This window comes from Symphodus melops (assembly GCF_947650265.1).
Source record: "Symphodus melops genome assembly, chromosome: 9".
NCBI classification, from domain to species: Eukaryota; Metazoa; Chordata; class Actinopteri; order Labriformes; family Labridae; genus Symphodus; species Symphodus melops.
Genome location: NC_136699.1, coordinates 16,751,565 through 16,768,799, shown reverse-complemented (window position 1 = coordinate 16,768,799; position 17,235 = coordinate 16,751,565). Strand labels below are relative to the sequence as shown.

General features: G+C 39.8%; 3 protein-coding genes across 4 annotated transcripts; all 3 read right to left on the bottom strand.

Annotated features, from left to right (window-relative positions):
• Positions 1-162: 162 nt before the first annotated feature.
• LOC306829122 (gap junction beta-1 protein-like) lies at positions 163-4,251 on the bottom strand. Of its 2 annotated transcripts, none has more exons than XM_079352001.1 (2): positions 3,730-4,251; positions 163-2,843 (listed from the first exon to the last, which is right to left on the bottom strand). In XM_079352001.1, the coding sequence occupies exon 2, from the start codon at positions 2,827-2,829 to the stop codon at positions 2,002-2,004; it is 828 nt and encodes a 275-aa protein (XP_079208127.1). In that variant the 5' UTR covers positions 2,830-2,843; positions 3,730-4,251; the 3' UTR covers positions 163-2,001. The 2 variants fall into 2 exon arrangements, with proteins under 2 accessions (XP_079208127.1, XP_079208126.1); XM_079352000.1 differs by lacking the exon at positions 3,730-4,251 and adding an exon at positions 3,124-3,476.
• Positions 4,252-5,485: 1,234 nt separating this feature from the next.
• Positions 5,486-9,576, bottom strand: LOC306829707 (uncharacterized protein). The gene is made up of 8 exons (XM_079352841.1): positions 9,274-9,576; positions 8,755-8,887; positions 7,447-8,593; positions 7,114-7,247; positions 6,750-6,913; positions 6,196-6,350; positions 5,839-5,924; positions 5,486-5,680 (listed from the first exon to the last, which is right to left on the bottom strand). The coding sequence occupies exons 1-8, from the start codon at positions 9,400-9,402 to the stop codon at positions 5,598-5,600; spliced, it is 2,031 nt and encodes a 676-aa protein (XP_079208967.1). The 5' UTR covers positions 9,403-9,576; the 3' UTR covers positions 5,486-5,597.
• A 3,858-nt stretch (positions 9,577-13,434) lies between these two features.
• On the bottom strand, positions 13,435-15,753 carry LOC306829647 (transforming growth factor beta activator LRRC33-like). Its single transcript, XM_079352758.1, has 2 exons — positions 15,505-15,753; positions 13,435-15,322 (listed from the first exon to the last, which is right to left on the bottom strand). Exons 1-2 carry the CDS (start codon positions 15,592-15,594, stop codon positions 13,445-13,447), a joined length of 1,968 nt encoding a protein of 655 aa, XP_079208884.1. The 5' UTR covers positions 15,595-15,753; the 3' UTR covers positions 13,435-13,444.
• Between the last annotated feature and the right edge of the window lie 1,482 nt (positions 15,754-17,235).

The following is a 17,235-nucleotide window of genomic DNA, read 5'->3' as shown; positions in this document are numbered from 1 at the left end:
TCCCTCAACTCAAACCCCCCTCCCCCTCCTGTGGTTAAATTTGGCACAGGTTCTCTCCTAATGTAAACTATTAAAGCCCCTCCACTCGCTTCTCACACTGACTGACACGGCAGCTGGCCAATGACGGTGTCTGCTAAGTCTGTCTGGACACAAGTGCTTCTGGAGGCTAAATATAGCCTGTGGGTCGCTCCTATCATGGGGGGCATGATTTGGAGATGAGCACCCATTTGCATCTTCAAGTTACAAATCACAGTGACAGGAAGGAAGAGAGTCAGTTTTAACATCATGAAACGACAAGGACAAGTATTAAAACAGAAAAAAATACAGTTTATTTAATTTCTGAGGTTACCATCTTGTAAAAGATTTTTTTATTTGACCCTTTTATGAAGAAACCATAACAAGATGTTGGCTAAATAATGCTTTGTAACATTGAATGATCAGGCAGTTTATTTCTTTATATTACACACTGTTCACATAGAGTTTCAACCCAAGTCATCAATGGATTGCTGACCCGAATATAAAGTGATGTTTTTATATTCAGACATAAATGTCAACATGAGGGGTTTGAATGCACTTCAATATAAATCACTTCTTAATTAAACAATCGCATAAACAGAAACCTTTGAAAGGCCAATTCCATTTTCAGGAACAGAAAGACACTAAGGAATGTGAAGGCACCAGCCATGGATGTGTGTTATGAATAAATATATTTCAAACAAAAAAAAGATGATCTAAAGTAGTAGGTAGAATCCAGTATTTACACACCCTATCATATATGTACAGTACTTGGATTCACAACTTTCTTAAAGTGACCAAGTCATCAAGTGAAGATGAAATGAGATTAAAATATTTAGTGTAATTGTATGATATCATCAAGTGTCCTATTGGAAGTCACTGAAATCACCAACTTTTGACCTCTGTGCACCACTCCTACTACGCTGTCCACACAACTCTTACGTTTGTTAAGTAAAACATTTTTGTACATGTTCAGATGATAACTTGTGGAAGAGTAATGATATCCAATGAAATGGTTTCTTTGGTTTTCTAGCACCAACTGTCAAATCTCAATAGCCGTATGTTAAGTAGTATAGAAGTCACAGCTGTCTGCATAAAGCAAAGCGACAGTCAAATCACTAAAAGTGTCTAATAAAATGGAAGCGTAATGTAGTGTAGAGCTGTTAATGACATTTACTCATATAAATTCTCTTTTCTGCATTACCCAGCTTTGACCCGGCCAAGAATCATATATGGTTTATATTAACAAATACTTAACATAAATAGAAAATTCACTTTGTTACCAGCATTTTGTCTCTACAGTACCATTGCTTCTTTAAATACAAGTGCATATCCGTGCTGTTGCAGGCTTTACCAGAAATACTGACTAGATTAAATTACTGCTTGGCACTTTTTTTCTTCTTTTATTTATTCAAGGTTTTTTCCGACACAAGTTGCTACTCTGCTCTTTTAGCTATCACTTCCCCGATGAATGTTTGCTTGATAGGCACTGATTGTAATAACCAAAGCATGGAAACACAGCTCATTTGCAACGATAGCCTGTCTCTGATGCACCGACTCACCACCTGTGAAGAAGATATTTTAACTGTAATGTCCAATCACTTTTTACAGTGTGTTCTTTCAGCTAAAGCTACTTTGCACCTTGACAAAGTTGCTTCTCATACTACATTCAGATGAAACCACTAACCACTAGCTAAGTGTTGATAGCAGCAACTGTTTATGTTTTTAGTAAATGTGCCCCAACATGCAAAAACACTGGTATGGTCCTTTAACCTTCATAACTGGCTCCAAATAGTTTAGATGAGTTTTGCCAGCAGCTAGTGTCAGAAAACAAAACAGAAAAGATGCATCAATAAGGGACTGCCTGGATGATAAATAAACAGAATCTGCATGTATGCTGACAGTGATCTTATGTACAGTATATGGTGACAAAGCAAACTTGTCTCAGGGATTACGATTGGTTAGTTCAAAGGGAACTGGAGAGTCTCAGAAAGCAGAACACCTTTCACTCTTCTCAGTCGGGCTCTTTTTGGTCACAGTGAACTTGGACTTGAGAGAATGGTCTGCTATCAGCTGATTGATTTCGTTTTGCCTGTGAGAAGACAATCTTTGACTTATCCAGGCTCCCTTGGACTCATCCTCAGAGCCTGTGAAGCAGCGTTTGCAGGCCCTGCCTATGAGGTACAACACCTCTGCCACATTTAGCAGCACACACACCCCAGACACTGCCAGCATGAACACGGTGAAAATAGTCTTTTCTGTTGGTCGAGACACAAAACAGTCCACCGTGTTGGGGCACGGGTAGGAGTCACACTTCACCAAACGGAACATCTTAAAGTCAGGGTAGATCATGTAGAAGATGTAGAGAAACGCCACCTCGAAGATGATTCTGAAGATAATACTGATCATGTAAGTCCACCACAGGGCTCCGATGATCTGAAACTTCTGGTTCTTGATTTGTTCAAGCTCCTTGGGGCTGCTGCGTCCGGCCCTCTTCATGAGCTTCTTGTCGATGTGGCGTCGGTGGGCAACGTGCATGGCCACCAGCAGGGCGGGGGTGGAGACCAGGATGAGCTGGAGAGCCCACAGGCGGATGTGCGATATGGGGAAAAACTGGTCGTAACAGACGCTGTTGCAGCCGGGTTGCTGGGTGTTACAGGTGAAGCCGGACTTTTCGTCTCCCCAAACACTCTCAGCTGCCACCACCAGCACCAGGATGCGGAAGATGAAGATGACAGAAAGCCAAACACGTCCAATACCCGTAGAGTGCCTGTTTACGCCGCTGATCACGGCATAAAAGGATCCCCAGTTCATTTTGGACTCCAGGTCTGTAAAGAATAAAGTTTACTTTTTGAGTCGATGTTACATCGCTGAAAGCTAAGCAATCTCTCCTGCGTAACATTTATGTATAACAACACAAAGTTAAACTAAATCCATGATAGCTAAATAATGTTTTTAACATGCATTACTTAGCTTTTAGCGATAAACAAATGTCATATTTGTAGGGATACATTTTTAGTTGAAATGAATTAAAGCTGTTGTCATCATAAAACTATTTATAATTGAGTTATGGTCTAACTTTTGCAACATTATATTTCAAAGGTTTACCAGGCTCAGCCGGCGGTGCAAGCAGCGTAAGCAGTGCCGGGTCCAAAGATAACCATCTTGAGATGAGGCCCGAGCATCAAGCTGGTTTTAGCAGAGTAAGGAACAGAAAAGAATTGCCTAGAAGTCGGTTGGCCGTATAAAAGCAGGGGTGACGGCCTGCCGCCGTGCACCGTCACAAGACACAACACAACGAAGCCAATTGCGAAAGATTTTTGGAGGCACGTGATTGGCTCGCTCTGTATTTATACTGTACTCCCAAACTGACCTACAGCCCAGTTGCAGACTGACAGACTGCCAGCACATTTCTCCAAGGAACCAGCAAGACATCCATCTCATTATGATTTTTTTTTTTTTTTTTTAAGCAAGTGAGAGACCTCCATTGTCTGAAGGACTTCACCAGATTAACCAAATAAAGACTTCAATAAACACATTCTTCAAATATTGTTTCATCAAGATATTTCTATTACAAAAAAAGGGTAATGACAAATAAAATATGTCAAATTGAGCATTGGGGCATCCCTCAGCCATCACTCACATTAGATGTGACCTCCTTCCTCATCCAGTGTTAGTATAAAACAGAAGTAAATGACAGAACATGGATTTTACCTTCAGCTGTGGTGGTACACACAAATGTGTACAAAGCAAGAAGAAATTATTTAAAATATTGTGTTTTTTTAGCAAGCCGAAAGGCTGGATTGAGGACACAGCGCGTTAGGAAAATGCTAATCATTCCTCCGCCACTAGCCACTGCCCTGCACCGTAGCAGTCATATGCTCTTATATAAACTATTTACATACAATGGCGGCCTTTATTGGGCTGCAACAAGACTCTTTAGAATTCAGATCAAACGCCTCGATTTCCGCCTACCCCAGGCAAAAGAAGGAATCTGTGTGGACACAAAAGGCCTGAGCCTGTGGCATTATTTATTGTGCTTGGCAGAGCAGGGAAGTGAAGGAAGCTTTTGACCTGAGGCACTGTCACTGGCAGAAAGAGAGTCAGCAGCAGGTTTGCAGATTCAGCCAGCAAACACTCGAGCTGTTCAACTAAGACAAACTGATGTACGGGGAAATGAAAGGGAGGAATTATGTTATTCAGATCAGTCCTGTCATTTTACTCATGGTGATTTTTAATAACATACATGTAGAATATATTGTAAGAATTTTATTTTTCCAAATGGGAATTTTGTATACTTGTTTAGATATCTGAGTATTATAGATTTAATCATGCTAACTGGTAAAAAGGACAATATTACTAAGCCGTCCTTCGAATGAAAGCTTCACATTCGGGTCTCTACCGTTAGATATAAAGTATGGGTGCCAGAGAATTAACCAAATGATGCATACAATCAAAATAATGATTGCAAAGTGTATCTGTATCCTCTTAGATCAATCTTTTTAGCACAGCTTTATTACTGGGACTTCAGTTTGTACTCTCCCCTGACACAATCATTTACAGTATCAACAGACGGAAAGTGAAAACACAAAGTGGTCGTTTGTCATGTACTATCAGATGACCCACAGCATGGCTCTGTGGATTAAGTATTTCTGCGTCACTTATGACAAACATAGTGGGAGGGCTAGGGTGGCCAGCTAATTCTTTGAATGAACTAAACCCTCATTTACATTTTCTCTATAAAAACTGAACGACTCCACAACACGAAGACACGAGGCGTTCAACTGAAGGCAACGTTTGTTTTTTTTAATAAGAAAGCAACTGATGTATTCATTCAAAATTATAGATGCCATTTTACAACTACTGAATGCCAACCAAGACAACATGGCTCTCAAAATGAATTTAAAAGAAAGTAAAGCAAAGAAAATGAAACACATATACAACACTAATCAAGTGTGACTTAATAGAGGGCAGGTACATTTATTGAACGCATGCTCTCCAGTGGCTACGATAAAAATGACCTGCTTTTAAAGGATCTGCTCATTATTAAGAACATAAGGAAATGTCCAAAATTAAACACGCACCACATTTAAACTCTTATGTCCCTGTAGACGATTTCTACATAAAAAGGTGGGTAAAAAAATATAACGACTTTTCTGTTAATGCTCCAGAAACACGAGCAACAATTTAAGACTAAATAAAGAATTCAAAAGGAAAAAAAAGGAAATGACTTCAGTTCAAAGATGAAGGTAAACATGAGATTGAGCAGACAGAACTCCAAAGTTAGACACAAAAAAACTGATGCATGCTACTTCATGTATACATGTATATGTCATGTACTGTCAACACCTTCATTCAAATACCTTTAAATGTTTGATGTACTGCACTGTGACAACCACAGCCGTATGTCATATGAGTTCCACTGTATGTTACAGATGGTCAATCAAACCTCCATTTGTCTGTGTCCCCCCCCCCCCCCCATCTCTTTTTTAAGAACAATTAAATGTCTTTATGGTTAGATTTCTATTACCCATCAAGGCTACAATCTCTAGAAGTAATCAGTGATTATCAGACATGCTTTTTTAATTCCTGTTTTGAGTGTAGCATGAGATGAGGTATTTCTCCCACTCCGAGTCCCGTTTCTTCATTTTCATTTGAGCTGCGCCTTCAAAAGACAAAACACAAGAGGTGGAGTGAAAATGAGTCGGCTCACACTGTGTGGATGTTTCGAATGAAAAACGAGTGCTTGCTCTGGTCGGACAGAGGCTACACTGCCATCTGCTGTAAGACGCGCAATTTAGGCAAAACAGTGTCCAAACTTACTTTTCCTCAATGGGGCAACGTTTTTCATCTTTTTATGTTTTGCGTGTCCGTTCTCGGCCAGCCGCAGAGACAGAGATGCTCCCCTCCTGAAACAATAACATTCCTTTTTTTTTTTTTTTTTTGCAGTTATCTGCCTTGAAATCATAACATATACATCGTACATAAACATCACAAAAGGACTCACACATGCACATACTTAGTCACTGTACAACATCCATGTTTAACAAAATACATCATTCCTCCAAAGAGAGCACTAAAAAAACTACACACACAACATTAAATAGGACAGTAAATCTTTTCACCATTTGACTAAATCTAAAGTTCAAAAATAATTGACCCCGTTTCATACTTAAGTACCTCATAGCCCCAAGCTTTCCTTTTTCCAGGAACAGCTCGACTGTGACTTTGGGTCCCTGTTGGTAGAGCCTGGCATAAAGCGTCCTGTTGTGAACCATCGCCTGGAACCAGCCCACAGCTTCCTCCGGCCAATCACTCCCATTCAAAGGAGTCACCTTAGGGTGGCGGGGGGAGGAAACGCACAAAAACTACCATGAAGTGAGATAATTCATTTCCTTCATCAATCAGCTACAGAGAAGGCTGTGACTAATCGTGTGGACAATCGCCAATTCTGTAAGTGAGTCTACACTCTCACAACAAGGAACAGTACATTAACCACTTCCATGTATGCAAAGAGAGATAAAACCATCAATCTAAGCGTGTCCATTGGTGGGAATTTTATGTGGTTGTCTGGCGATAGAGCTGACCTCATACAGTTTAATGACATTTTTTACAGTTTAAAAAAAGAACATGTATTGGATAAGTGCAGAGGCATTTCTGTAACTGGCATCAATAGAAGTACAAAATCCTAAAAATAAATATGAAGCCAGCATAATTGATAGGTAGCCACTCACATTTGCCAGTGAAACCTGTACAGCCTGAAGTGGTAGCTCAGTTATACCCGGGGTCAGCTCCTTGATGTTTGAAAGTGACAGGCAAGCAGTGTCACCATAGTCCAGCCGCCTCACCTCCACGTTGATGGATGTTCCTCTCCCAGCATCATCAGCGGCATTATTATCTGACATAAGACAACAGAGTGCAAGCAGGTTGAGCTTTAAAAAAAACAAAAAAAAAAACAACAACCTGGAAGGTATTCCCAAGTGGCCATAGGCAAGAAAAGATGCACTGCTACCATCTAGAGGTATGTATTTGCAAATTCATAAAAAAAAAAAAAAAAAAAAAAAAAAAAAAAAAAAAAAAAGACCAAACTTGACCCACCTCCACTCACACCACATATCTTGGTCACCTGAGCTCTGCACCATTGTTCCTGCTTGGGGAACCAGCCCATTACATGAGTTCCAATGTCTGGAATGCAGTTCTGCTCAGCATATGAACTACAAGCTTTCCAGCTGCTGTGAATGAGAAAAAAAATATACATAATGACAAGCAGAAATGTGGGGGAAAAAAAGAAAAGAAAAACTACAAAGAAAACAGTAATGAACACAAAAGGGAGAAGTGGTTCTATAGGTTGTTGTAATCAGGGAATCGCAAGGAGGGGGGCGGGCGGAGAAAAGAGAGACAAGAGAGTTTTAACTGTACTGAAGGACGTACTCTGTGATAAGGGTCTGCAGCTTTGCGATGCAGTCAGTGTGTTGGATGTAGAAGCTGCCTGGGCTGACAATATGAGACACCACAACCTCAGTCTCCTCAAATCTCCGCGTCTGGAACTCAGGCATTGTGATACCGTTTATGGCTGGCCTTTTTACAGCGTTAAGATTTCTCCCACGTTCAGGTTCTGCGAAATTGTCAGTCCGGGTTTTCAAATCAATGTAATCACAGGAATCTTCCACCCGGGTCATGAAATCTCCACAACTTTCATTTTCAAAGGGCTGCGTTTCAGAGCCCTCTTGTCCCACCCCTGTGAAGATGTCTCCAATATCCCATAATTCAGTCTTTGTTGCAATCACACAAGTGTAGGTCAGAGAGCCACTTGACTCCACTCTTTTCACTCTGAAGACTGGCGCATGGTCATCAATGTCGGTGAGCAGCGATTTTGGAGCCAGTGCATTGATGAGGTCATCCGTCACAACCTGTCTGAACTGGTAGCTTTGTGTTTGGATTGTAGGCGACATCGACAGCTGAGAACTTGAAGCGCTCATGCTTTCCCTCCACTCCATGACAGTGACCTCTAGTGCACCCATGTTTTTAGCTTTGGCTCTGAGGAAGTGCAGCAGCTGAGAGGATGTTTGTTTTTGGTGTCGCACCTGGACATCTTCCTCACATCCCCAGCTCATTAGCCGTGTTGTTTTCATTGGTTTAGAGTTACTGATCTCTGGGAGAATAGCCTGTATGGGAGGAAGTAGTAGGGGCAGCATCTCAGTGCTAATCCCAGGACTCCGTATGGCGGCAGGTGCAATGATCACATTATCTGGTGACTGTTTCTCCTCAAAAAACAATACGTTTTCTTTTAAGTTAGGGGATGAACTTGAAGCCGCAACTGTGCAGTTATCGCTGGATGACACGCTGCATATCATGTCATCCTGCTGGACCGCTGCAGGCCGGGACATGAGGAAATGTTTGAACTGCTGTGGGGACAGTGCGCCTCCAAGCACCTGGACTGCTTTTGCTATGGAGCTCGCCATGAAGGAGTTCTGCAACATGGGCCCAAACTTAAAAACATCTGTCTTTTGAATCTCTTCGTCTTTGAATGGCTTCAGACGGTCTGTCGTTCCTTCGTTCCTGCAACAAACTTGTGACTCTGTAAAAGTGACAAAAGCAGAATGAGAGTTTTGTTGCGATCAAGTTTTACAGCAAATGACATTTGTATGAAAACAATAAACGTTTATTCATTTATCTAACACATGGTTAGCTGCAGTGGGACATTAAAAGCTTAAACTGTGTGATTTATTTCCAACTTACTGAATGTGAGATCCTTTAATGAAGCTGAGAGCTTGTCAACAGCACGACATTTTGAATCTAAAGTCATAGAAAGATCACTGAAAACACTGGTGGGAATAGATGAATTCAGGAAACCTTTCACCTCTTCATAGGCCTGCAAGAAAAGTGAAAAATATATATTTTATATTAAAGGAAGATTGTTCATGTTAATCTAAATCATACAAATGTTTACTCCTTAACACCCAGCTAGGTGCTGCAAATTGTTACTGTAGGCATGACACTGCATGTGTCTGTATTATATACATTACTACAAATATATATATATAAATTATCTTCATGAATATTAAATGATCCTGACAATAGTAACATGCATCATAGTTAACTTTCCTTGCCTTATTATTAGGCTACTTTATGCTCGTGCTAGCAGCTCACTTGACCACGTGGCCTGTGTGCTTTTTTTTTTTTTTTTTTCTTTCTCAGAAATTATTAACTTTATTATGTAACAACAATACAATAATGAGAAACAAGTTTGAACGTTACCTTGTTGGTGAAGTTGTTCAGTTCTTGTAGAAGTGTATTCCGGGCATTTTCCAGCAAAAACAGCTTGTAGGTTAACTGCACTTTCTGGGTGATATTAGACGGCAGGACCAGCTGCTGCTCAGGAGTCATGGTCGCGTCCGTCTGCAGCTGCAGCCCAGCCCCTCAATGTTGAAGGCTAGTGTTAGCTAAATAGTTCATTTGTAAGATAGCCAAAAGGTCAAACGTAAATGACGTCGTGATCTGTTACCATATAGACTGTAATGTGGACTGAGTTTGAGCTGAGGTGGGCAACTCCAAGCCTCCTGTTCTTTCTTCAGCCGCTGACAGACGCCGAGAGGCCAAACACCTCGAAACTCTGTCAAGTATTTGCTGCCCGTTTCCTAAATTGAGTAACATTAGTGGTCGGTGATCTTTTCTTTCTTCAGCTTACCTCTCGACAGAAAACAGTCCTCTCTTTTAATTGGATGTAATTTACACGATTGAATGTGTAATTTACTGGAATTTCAAAATCAATTATACATGAATTAAAAAAGCTAGCCTTACTGGCATTATTCCCATTCCATGGCGTTTTATTGTGATGGGATGCATTGTGAGGTACACTGATAAATTGTAGACAGATTAGACCTCTTTGGTCAAAGTCTCAGATGCAGGCCAAGGGACCCAGAAGGGCGAGGAGTCTTTCAACAAGAAGACCACATTCATTTAAAACTTTTCTCTTTGGGAGGTTACTTTGTCCAGTTTCTTTGTCCTATTGCTACTGTATTTGTATTTGTCTTACCCATTCTGTTTTTGACTTTTTGATTTCTGTGTACCTACTTCTCTATTTTGTTGCCGCAATGGCCGAATTTGTCCTCTGGGGATCAATAATGTAACATCATATTTTATCTTAAAACACTCATTTAACATAGCCTAAGGATGCCCTTGAATTTGTAATAGCCCATTTCATTGAGCCTACAAGTTATTTTTATTAGTTATTTCTATTTGCATTTGTTTCAAGTCAGCACATCTTAATAGAAAAAAAAAATAAACAAAATGAGAGCAAAAACATCTAGCAGGCCGAGACTACAAGTAAAAACCTCCTGATAATAAGGTAATTAGGCTACTTTGTTTTGGGAGGGGATTATAAAAACGAGAATGATACAAAGAGAATTTTGTGTGTAACATTAATGCAGCAATCAGTAGGAATCTGTTGAAGAACAGCAGTGTATGAATACATAGTCCTCAATGAAAGAAAGGTCCACAATTTAATTAGGATTTGAGGACTATCCTTTAATAAAAAAGTTGAGCAATATTAGACAGAGTATGGGAGAGCAGATGAAAGTGCATTTAAACTCTGTCTGTAATGTACTAACACACAAACTACATCCAACACCTAAATGCCAGCTGCTATTAATCACCAAGAAGAAGAATGAGTACAATTTGCGAGATGCATTCCTATGGTACTACACCTAACACTATCCACACAGTGTTCTTTTCTCTGAGTACTCTTTGCTTGAACTTGTCAAGCTGCTACTTGATCTAAATCTTGTGTGGGTGGGGCAACAAAGACATTTCCTTCAGTTACATTGCTCAAGAGGCAGATTGATAAAAGAATCCTGGCTCCTTTAAAGCTGGCATCATTGCGCTTTCTCTACTCAGTGGACAAAGTGGTTATGGGTATGAGAACTGCAAAATGCCAATCTGCATCTGTTTAAAGGTAAGGGATGTGCCAATAAAAGGACACTAAGCCAACATAATAGCATCCTACAACAGCACTTTAGGCAAACCACCTTTTGAGGTTGTAATCACATATTTTAAATGTGGGTTACTTTTCATTTCGATGCATTTAACAATGCAACATGTTATAAAGCTTGAAACCACGCATGTCTGTTTTGTACGCGTTATAAGTTTCTTTAAATATGTACAGTATGTGCTACACGGAGTCTGTTTTTCCTCAAAGTGTGGTTCCAAATTCAGTCTGGTTTATTGAGTGTGAATTTACCTCGCACTGAATGATAGTAGCTTTTCCACTCGATGTTTTATGGCTTGGTGGAGTTCAAATTGCTCAAATAAAAACATAAATTCACAGACATCAAAGGTCTTGGCATCTGAGCCCCATTCTTTCACATTACCCTCAAAGAAATTGGGGGTTATTTTTTAAAAAGAAGAATGCCAACATATTCTGGTTCAAAGTAACACCGTATTTATAACAGCACATGACCCATTGTATTTGATGACATTTTCTCAGGGTCAGGGCCACATAAATTATGAATTGAAAAGCACAAACAAATTCCGGTTTTAATATTGATTGAGTTATGCAATAGCCATTTTGGTAATCTGATCTCTGTCCCTCCCCACCCTCCCACCACCACTGCAGATCAGGACTCTCCATCACTGAGGCTGATGTCGCTGGTCATTCAAACATATTAACCAACGCAACGTCAGCATCAGCCCTAATGGCATTCCTGGCCAGGTCACAGAGATCTTCAACATCTCGCTCACCCTCCGGACTTTCCCCTCCTTTTTCAAATCCACCACAATCGTCCCCATCCCGAAACAACCAATGTTGTGACCGGCCTCAACAACAGGGGCCCCATAGCGCTCACCACTATAGCCATCAAGTATTTTGAGAGGCAATTTGCATACCGGCCCAACCGAACCACAGAGGACAGTAGAACACCATGGCCCGTATCCTACATTGAGGGGAGGGACACCTATGTGAGGATGCTGTTTGTACACTACAGCTCAGACTCGAGTGCCCTCCAGGCTCCTCGCTGAGCCCCAGGAGCTGAGCCTGAACACAGCACTGTGTGACTGGATCCTTGACTTCCTGATGGACTGCCTCAAGGTGGGGAGATTGGACAGCTGCACTTCGTCAGCGTTGACCGTTAGCACAAGAGTACCCAAAGGTCTGTGTCCTCAGCCCCCTTTTGTATTCACTCTAAACACACGACTGCTTGGCAACACAAATTTGAAAACACCAATTGAGAAGTCGGCTGACGACACATCGTTGTTCAGTTGATCTCCTGCAGCAACGGGAATGAGCTTCTTGAACTGCTCCAAGACCAAGCGGTCAGTGTGGACTATAGGATGAGGGGGTGATTAACCCCTCTTCACCCACCTGCTTCACCACCATTTATTCTTATTGTTTGATCTGTTGGTATATTATCTTTTTTATTTCATTCTGTCTTTATATATAATACCTAGCCCCTGTCAAAGGAGATCTTAGAATAAGAATTTCACACGATTGTTCTTGTATAACCAAATTGACTATAAACATCTTGAATCATGAAAATAGGATTAACTTGTACAAGGGCTCATTTTGGAGTGATATTAAATTGTTGAGGAGTTCAGTCAAGGTTCTAGGAAAGTTGTGCAAACCCTTACAGACTTCAAGGAAATCTGAGCCAATGTTGAACTTACAAACATTTCACAAAGAGAGATGGGCAAAATATTTTCTGCCTGATTAGGGAATTTGGCGCGCACCAGACAACTTGGGAGTCAATAAAGCCAATTTCAAACATCACACTTTGGCTACACGGGTTACAGATTGATGCATGTCATTCAGATTAACAAGGGAAACATCAGCAAACGCTTTAATGAAGCTTGAAGAAAAATTAGAACAGCAATATTTGCCAAATGACAGAGGTTTAACTTCACCTCATTAATTACATCCTGTTAGTTCATAGATTGATGCATGTATAATAAGGAATACAAAGTACAAAAGCACTAAAAATGTAAAAAATATAAAAACTAAGAACAATATATACACCAGGATTCCCCTTAAACATTCGAACTCCAATATCTACAGGAAGCCATTAATCCTGACTTCTGTTTCCATGAAAACACTTTTTTTTTTATCTGATGAAGTATAAGTATCCCTTATGGAGTCCCTTAAGGGTCATTTCTTGGTCCACTGTTGTTTTAATCTGTATATGTTTCCACTTGGTCCCATCATTTATCAATAAAATATATATATATACACATACAGTATATATACATACATATATAATTTTCTGGATAATTTTCAATGTATTATTGACATCAAACACTGGATGTTGAAACATTTCTTACAGCTCAATGAGAATAAAACAGATATTCCCCAGAGGCATCAGATCCAACATGAATTAGCTCCTTTATCAGTTAAGCCATGTGAGCATGCAAAAAGTCTGGGTATGACTCTGGGTTATGATTACACTATAAATGAGTCCTGTGAACAACACAACTTCCTTGTGAACACAATTAACACTGTAATTGATACAGTTACAAATAAAACAACTACTATTATCTGTCCAATGTGGATTTCCTGTGTTTTTGTACCTAACAAACAAAGCACTGCTGGGTTTTGTAGATACTCCGTCATCCCAACATATCCATCACTTGTGAAGCACACCGTGTCGTTAATATCAGGCAGGTTTATCTTTAACTCGTGTAGGACTGTCAGCCATTTGTTGTCACAGCAATTAAAATTATTACTACTTACATACATGAGATTCAGGCTCAGAGATAAATTGAGAATCAAAGAATGGTTTAAAGACTTGAAATTATTATTTCTTATGTCAAGTTCCCTTAGCGGAGAAGAGCTTAAACTATATGGAATCAAATCGAGATTGTTGTTCGAGATGTTTAAATGAGTTAACACTGGCATAAAAGGTAGAAATAAATCAGAACTGGTCATATTTGTGTCACTTATAATCAAAGACTCCAGAGTATTTTGAACATCTTCCAAAGCACCAGCTTGCATCACCATGTGGGGATTTCTTGCAAGGTTCAGAGAAATTAAGGCGGTTTCTTGAAATGTGTTTTGTTGAAGAACTCTTATATTGTTCTCTCTAAGATTCAGTTGTTTAAGAGTCTTCAAATGCCCAAAGTGAACACAAGAAGTGTTGAAATTCATTTGCTGTTTTGATTGGGAGATTTTCAAATCGTCCAAAGTGGAACAAGGTTGCACAGAGTTGTCTTGCAGATTTAACGTCTCTATTTGTGTGAGTGCTTTGAGAAAAAACGGAGAAACTGATACAAGTCCGTTGCTCTGCAGGTCAAGGTACTTTAAGGAGCGGAACAGAAGTTGCCGATGGTGTCCTGATTCATTGTGATTTCTAATATTCCAGGCAATTGTTTGCAGGCAGTTATTGCTGAAATTTAAAGTTTGTAAAGACGATAAAAGGTTTAAAGTCTCAATTGGGAAAGATCTGAAGTGGTTGTAGCTCAGGTCGATATAAATTAGGGGCATCATTCTCCAGTTTGAGTGTAGCTTGTTCTTTGTTACTGTTCTCTCTCTCATAATTTCACTATAAAGAGCATTGACCTCAGACACCATTGTTGCCTCTGAATTTAAGACACCTATCAGGTTATTCTGTAGGTAAAGATACCTCAAGCTATTCAATTTTGGAACAATTGGGAAATATATAAGTTTGTTGTAACTCAGATCAAGAATTTCCAGCCTGTACAACTTGTTGTCCTCACGTGTAACAAAGAACTGAACAGAATTTCTACTCAGATTCAAATATTTCAGCTGATGAAGTTTAAAATCACAGATATTTGCAAGGTTATTTTTGGCAAGGTTTAGCGTCTCTAATTTGTCCAACGGTTCAAAAGTCCCTGGTTCTATCACTGATATCAGATTGGCATCAATAGTAATGGACCTCAAACCTTTACTCTCCTTAAACAAGTTGTGTGAAAGTCTTGTTAAAGCGTTTCCCGTCAGCTTAAGTTGATCAAGAGATGATTTGTTTCGAAGGTACAGCTCCACTGCATCATCACTCAACCCGTTCATTGAAATGTCCAAACTCCTCAGTCTGCTGATGGATTGGAAGGCTTTAGTGTTGCTGCCAAAGTTGTTGTTCAGCGCATTTCTGGACAAATTCAACTCTTCAAGTCGAGCCAGGTTTTCAAAAGCCCCTTCGGAGATGAGATCCAGCTGGTTGGAGGTCAGGTCCAGCTGTTCCAAGTATGGCAGAGCAAGTGTGTGCAACTGTCTGATGAAGTTATTGGACAGGTCTAGTCTTCTCAGACTTACATCCAAATCCACAGGGACAGAAAAGAGACTCTGGTTGTTCCAGGACCCCTCCTTGAAATGAAAGGAACATTAATCATAATCATAATAATAATAGAGTGAACCATGGAAACCAAAGTTAAACAACCTTAACAGTTTTAAGATCTCAAACAAAGCAATGTGTGACTCGAAGGACTTCAAATTGCAATATTATTACAGTTTTCATTAAGAATTTAAATGATCCATTCTGAGCGTACCTTTGGCTTGTGATATATAAGTCCAGCTATACTGAGGTCACGAGTGAGTGACCAGAGTAGTACAAGATGAGAAAACATATGTCTGACCATCTTCTCTGTGCTGCTGCTTCTGCTGCTGTACCACAACTGCTGTCAGAGCTCAAACACACACACCCTCTTATACCCATGCTTTAAAAAAACAGATAGGGAAAACAGCTGCAGACACTAGATAGGCATTAAGGATACTATATTTAGAAAATAAAGGCTTGGCCAATGATATTTAACTTTCTGTGGAGAAATCTTAGAATTGACCTTTTATTTTTTTTAAATGATTAAAAAAACAGAGATGGTAATATATCTGTTTTTTTGTGTAACCAGATACTGTATACATTTGCAAAATTCTAAACAATATTAAAGAAAAAGCCATGAAGATAATTCCTATGTACCAAAGCTTTATATCCAATTGATAGTAATTTTATTTAAGGAGCTATTTACAGTGTTTAGAAGTTAATTACAACCAGGATACACCCCACGCGGTGTAAATTTAAACATTTGTTTGTTCCTGACATATTCTTAGGAAAGCGGAAACCGTACCGAAATAGATGAGAGGAACAAATAAACAGACAGCGCGGAGGTGGAGCAGCAGGGAAGCCCCCAGCGAGGTATAAGAGACATATTAAAATAGACTGATGAAAGGTGGTGGTAGCACACAGGTGGAGGAAAATACAATTGTAAGTTGAAGCTAAAAGATAAAATTACTTTTGGCCTATAAGAAGGACTATTCCCGGCATTTATTTGTAATGCTGTCACTCTGTCCTTTATCAACTTCCCCTCACACATTTCAGTGTCAGTCTCCTACTTCCTGCTACAGCAGTTTGCAAAGTTGTTATCTTTCATTCACAAGATGAGAACTTGGCATCCAATTTAGCAGTTTAACATCAATAAATGTTAAGTCTACATGCAAACAGATGAAGGCAGAAGGCCTGTATGGTAAGCTATCAACAATTCAAGCTCATTGTCTTGATGCAGCTGCACTGCATGTCTGTGATAGAGAATCTGCAGTATAGGCCTATAAATAAAATGCACAACATCTTTCTTAGGCTACTAACAGCTTCAACACCTATATGCATATAGACAGAATAAAGGCCAAGCTGTACTCGTAAATACTATTCTTGAAAAGATATTTTGTTATGCTGTGTTTGAAACCCCCCCCCAAAAAGCAGCAAGATGGCCTCAGAATAAAAAATTAAATCAATATGTGAGAAATACATGCAGCCTATAGGCTAACACTTTCTTGCTAGGTATATGGAAGGACCAATACATCTTATAAATCGGGGATATAGAGGCTAAATATTAAGCTCGAATCAGAGGGTCAGCTAAGCTTAGCACAATGAAAACAGCAGGAGACAGTTCGTCAGCTTGCTCAATAAATAGTGACAATTTCCCTGGTCCTGGCCCTCTCTCTCTCTCTCTCTCTCTCTCTCTCTCTCTCTCTCTCTCTCTTTTTAAATTTATTTAACCTTTATTTAACCAGGTAATTAACCCATTGAGATCAAGAACTCTTTCACAAGGGTGACCTTGCCACAATGGAAGCAGCACAAGTCATGATAAATAAGGTGAACAGCACACTAGCCTACATAGACATAGTGCTAGCAGCCTTTCTGCTTAGCTTAGCAAAAATAGTTGAAACAGGGACAAAGTCTTAGCCAGGATAAATCCAAGGACGGCAAAAACCCTCCTGCAAGCAATCCT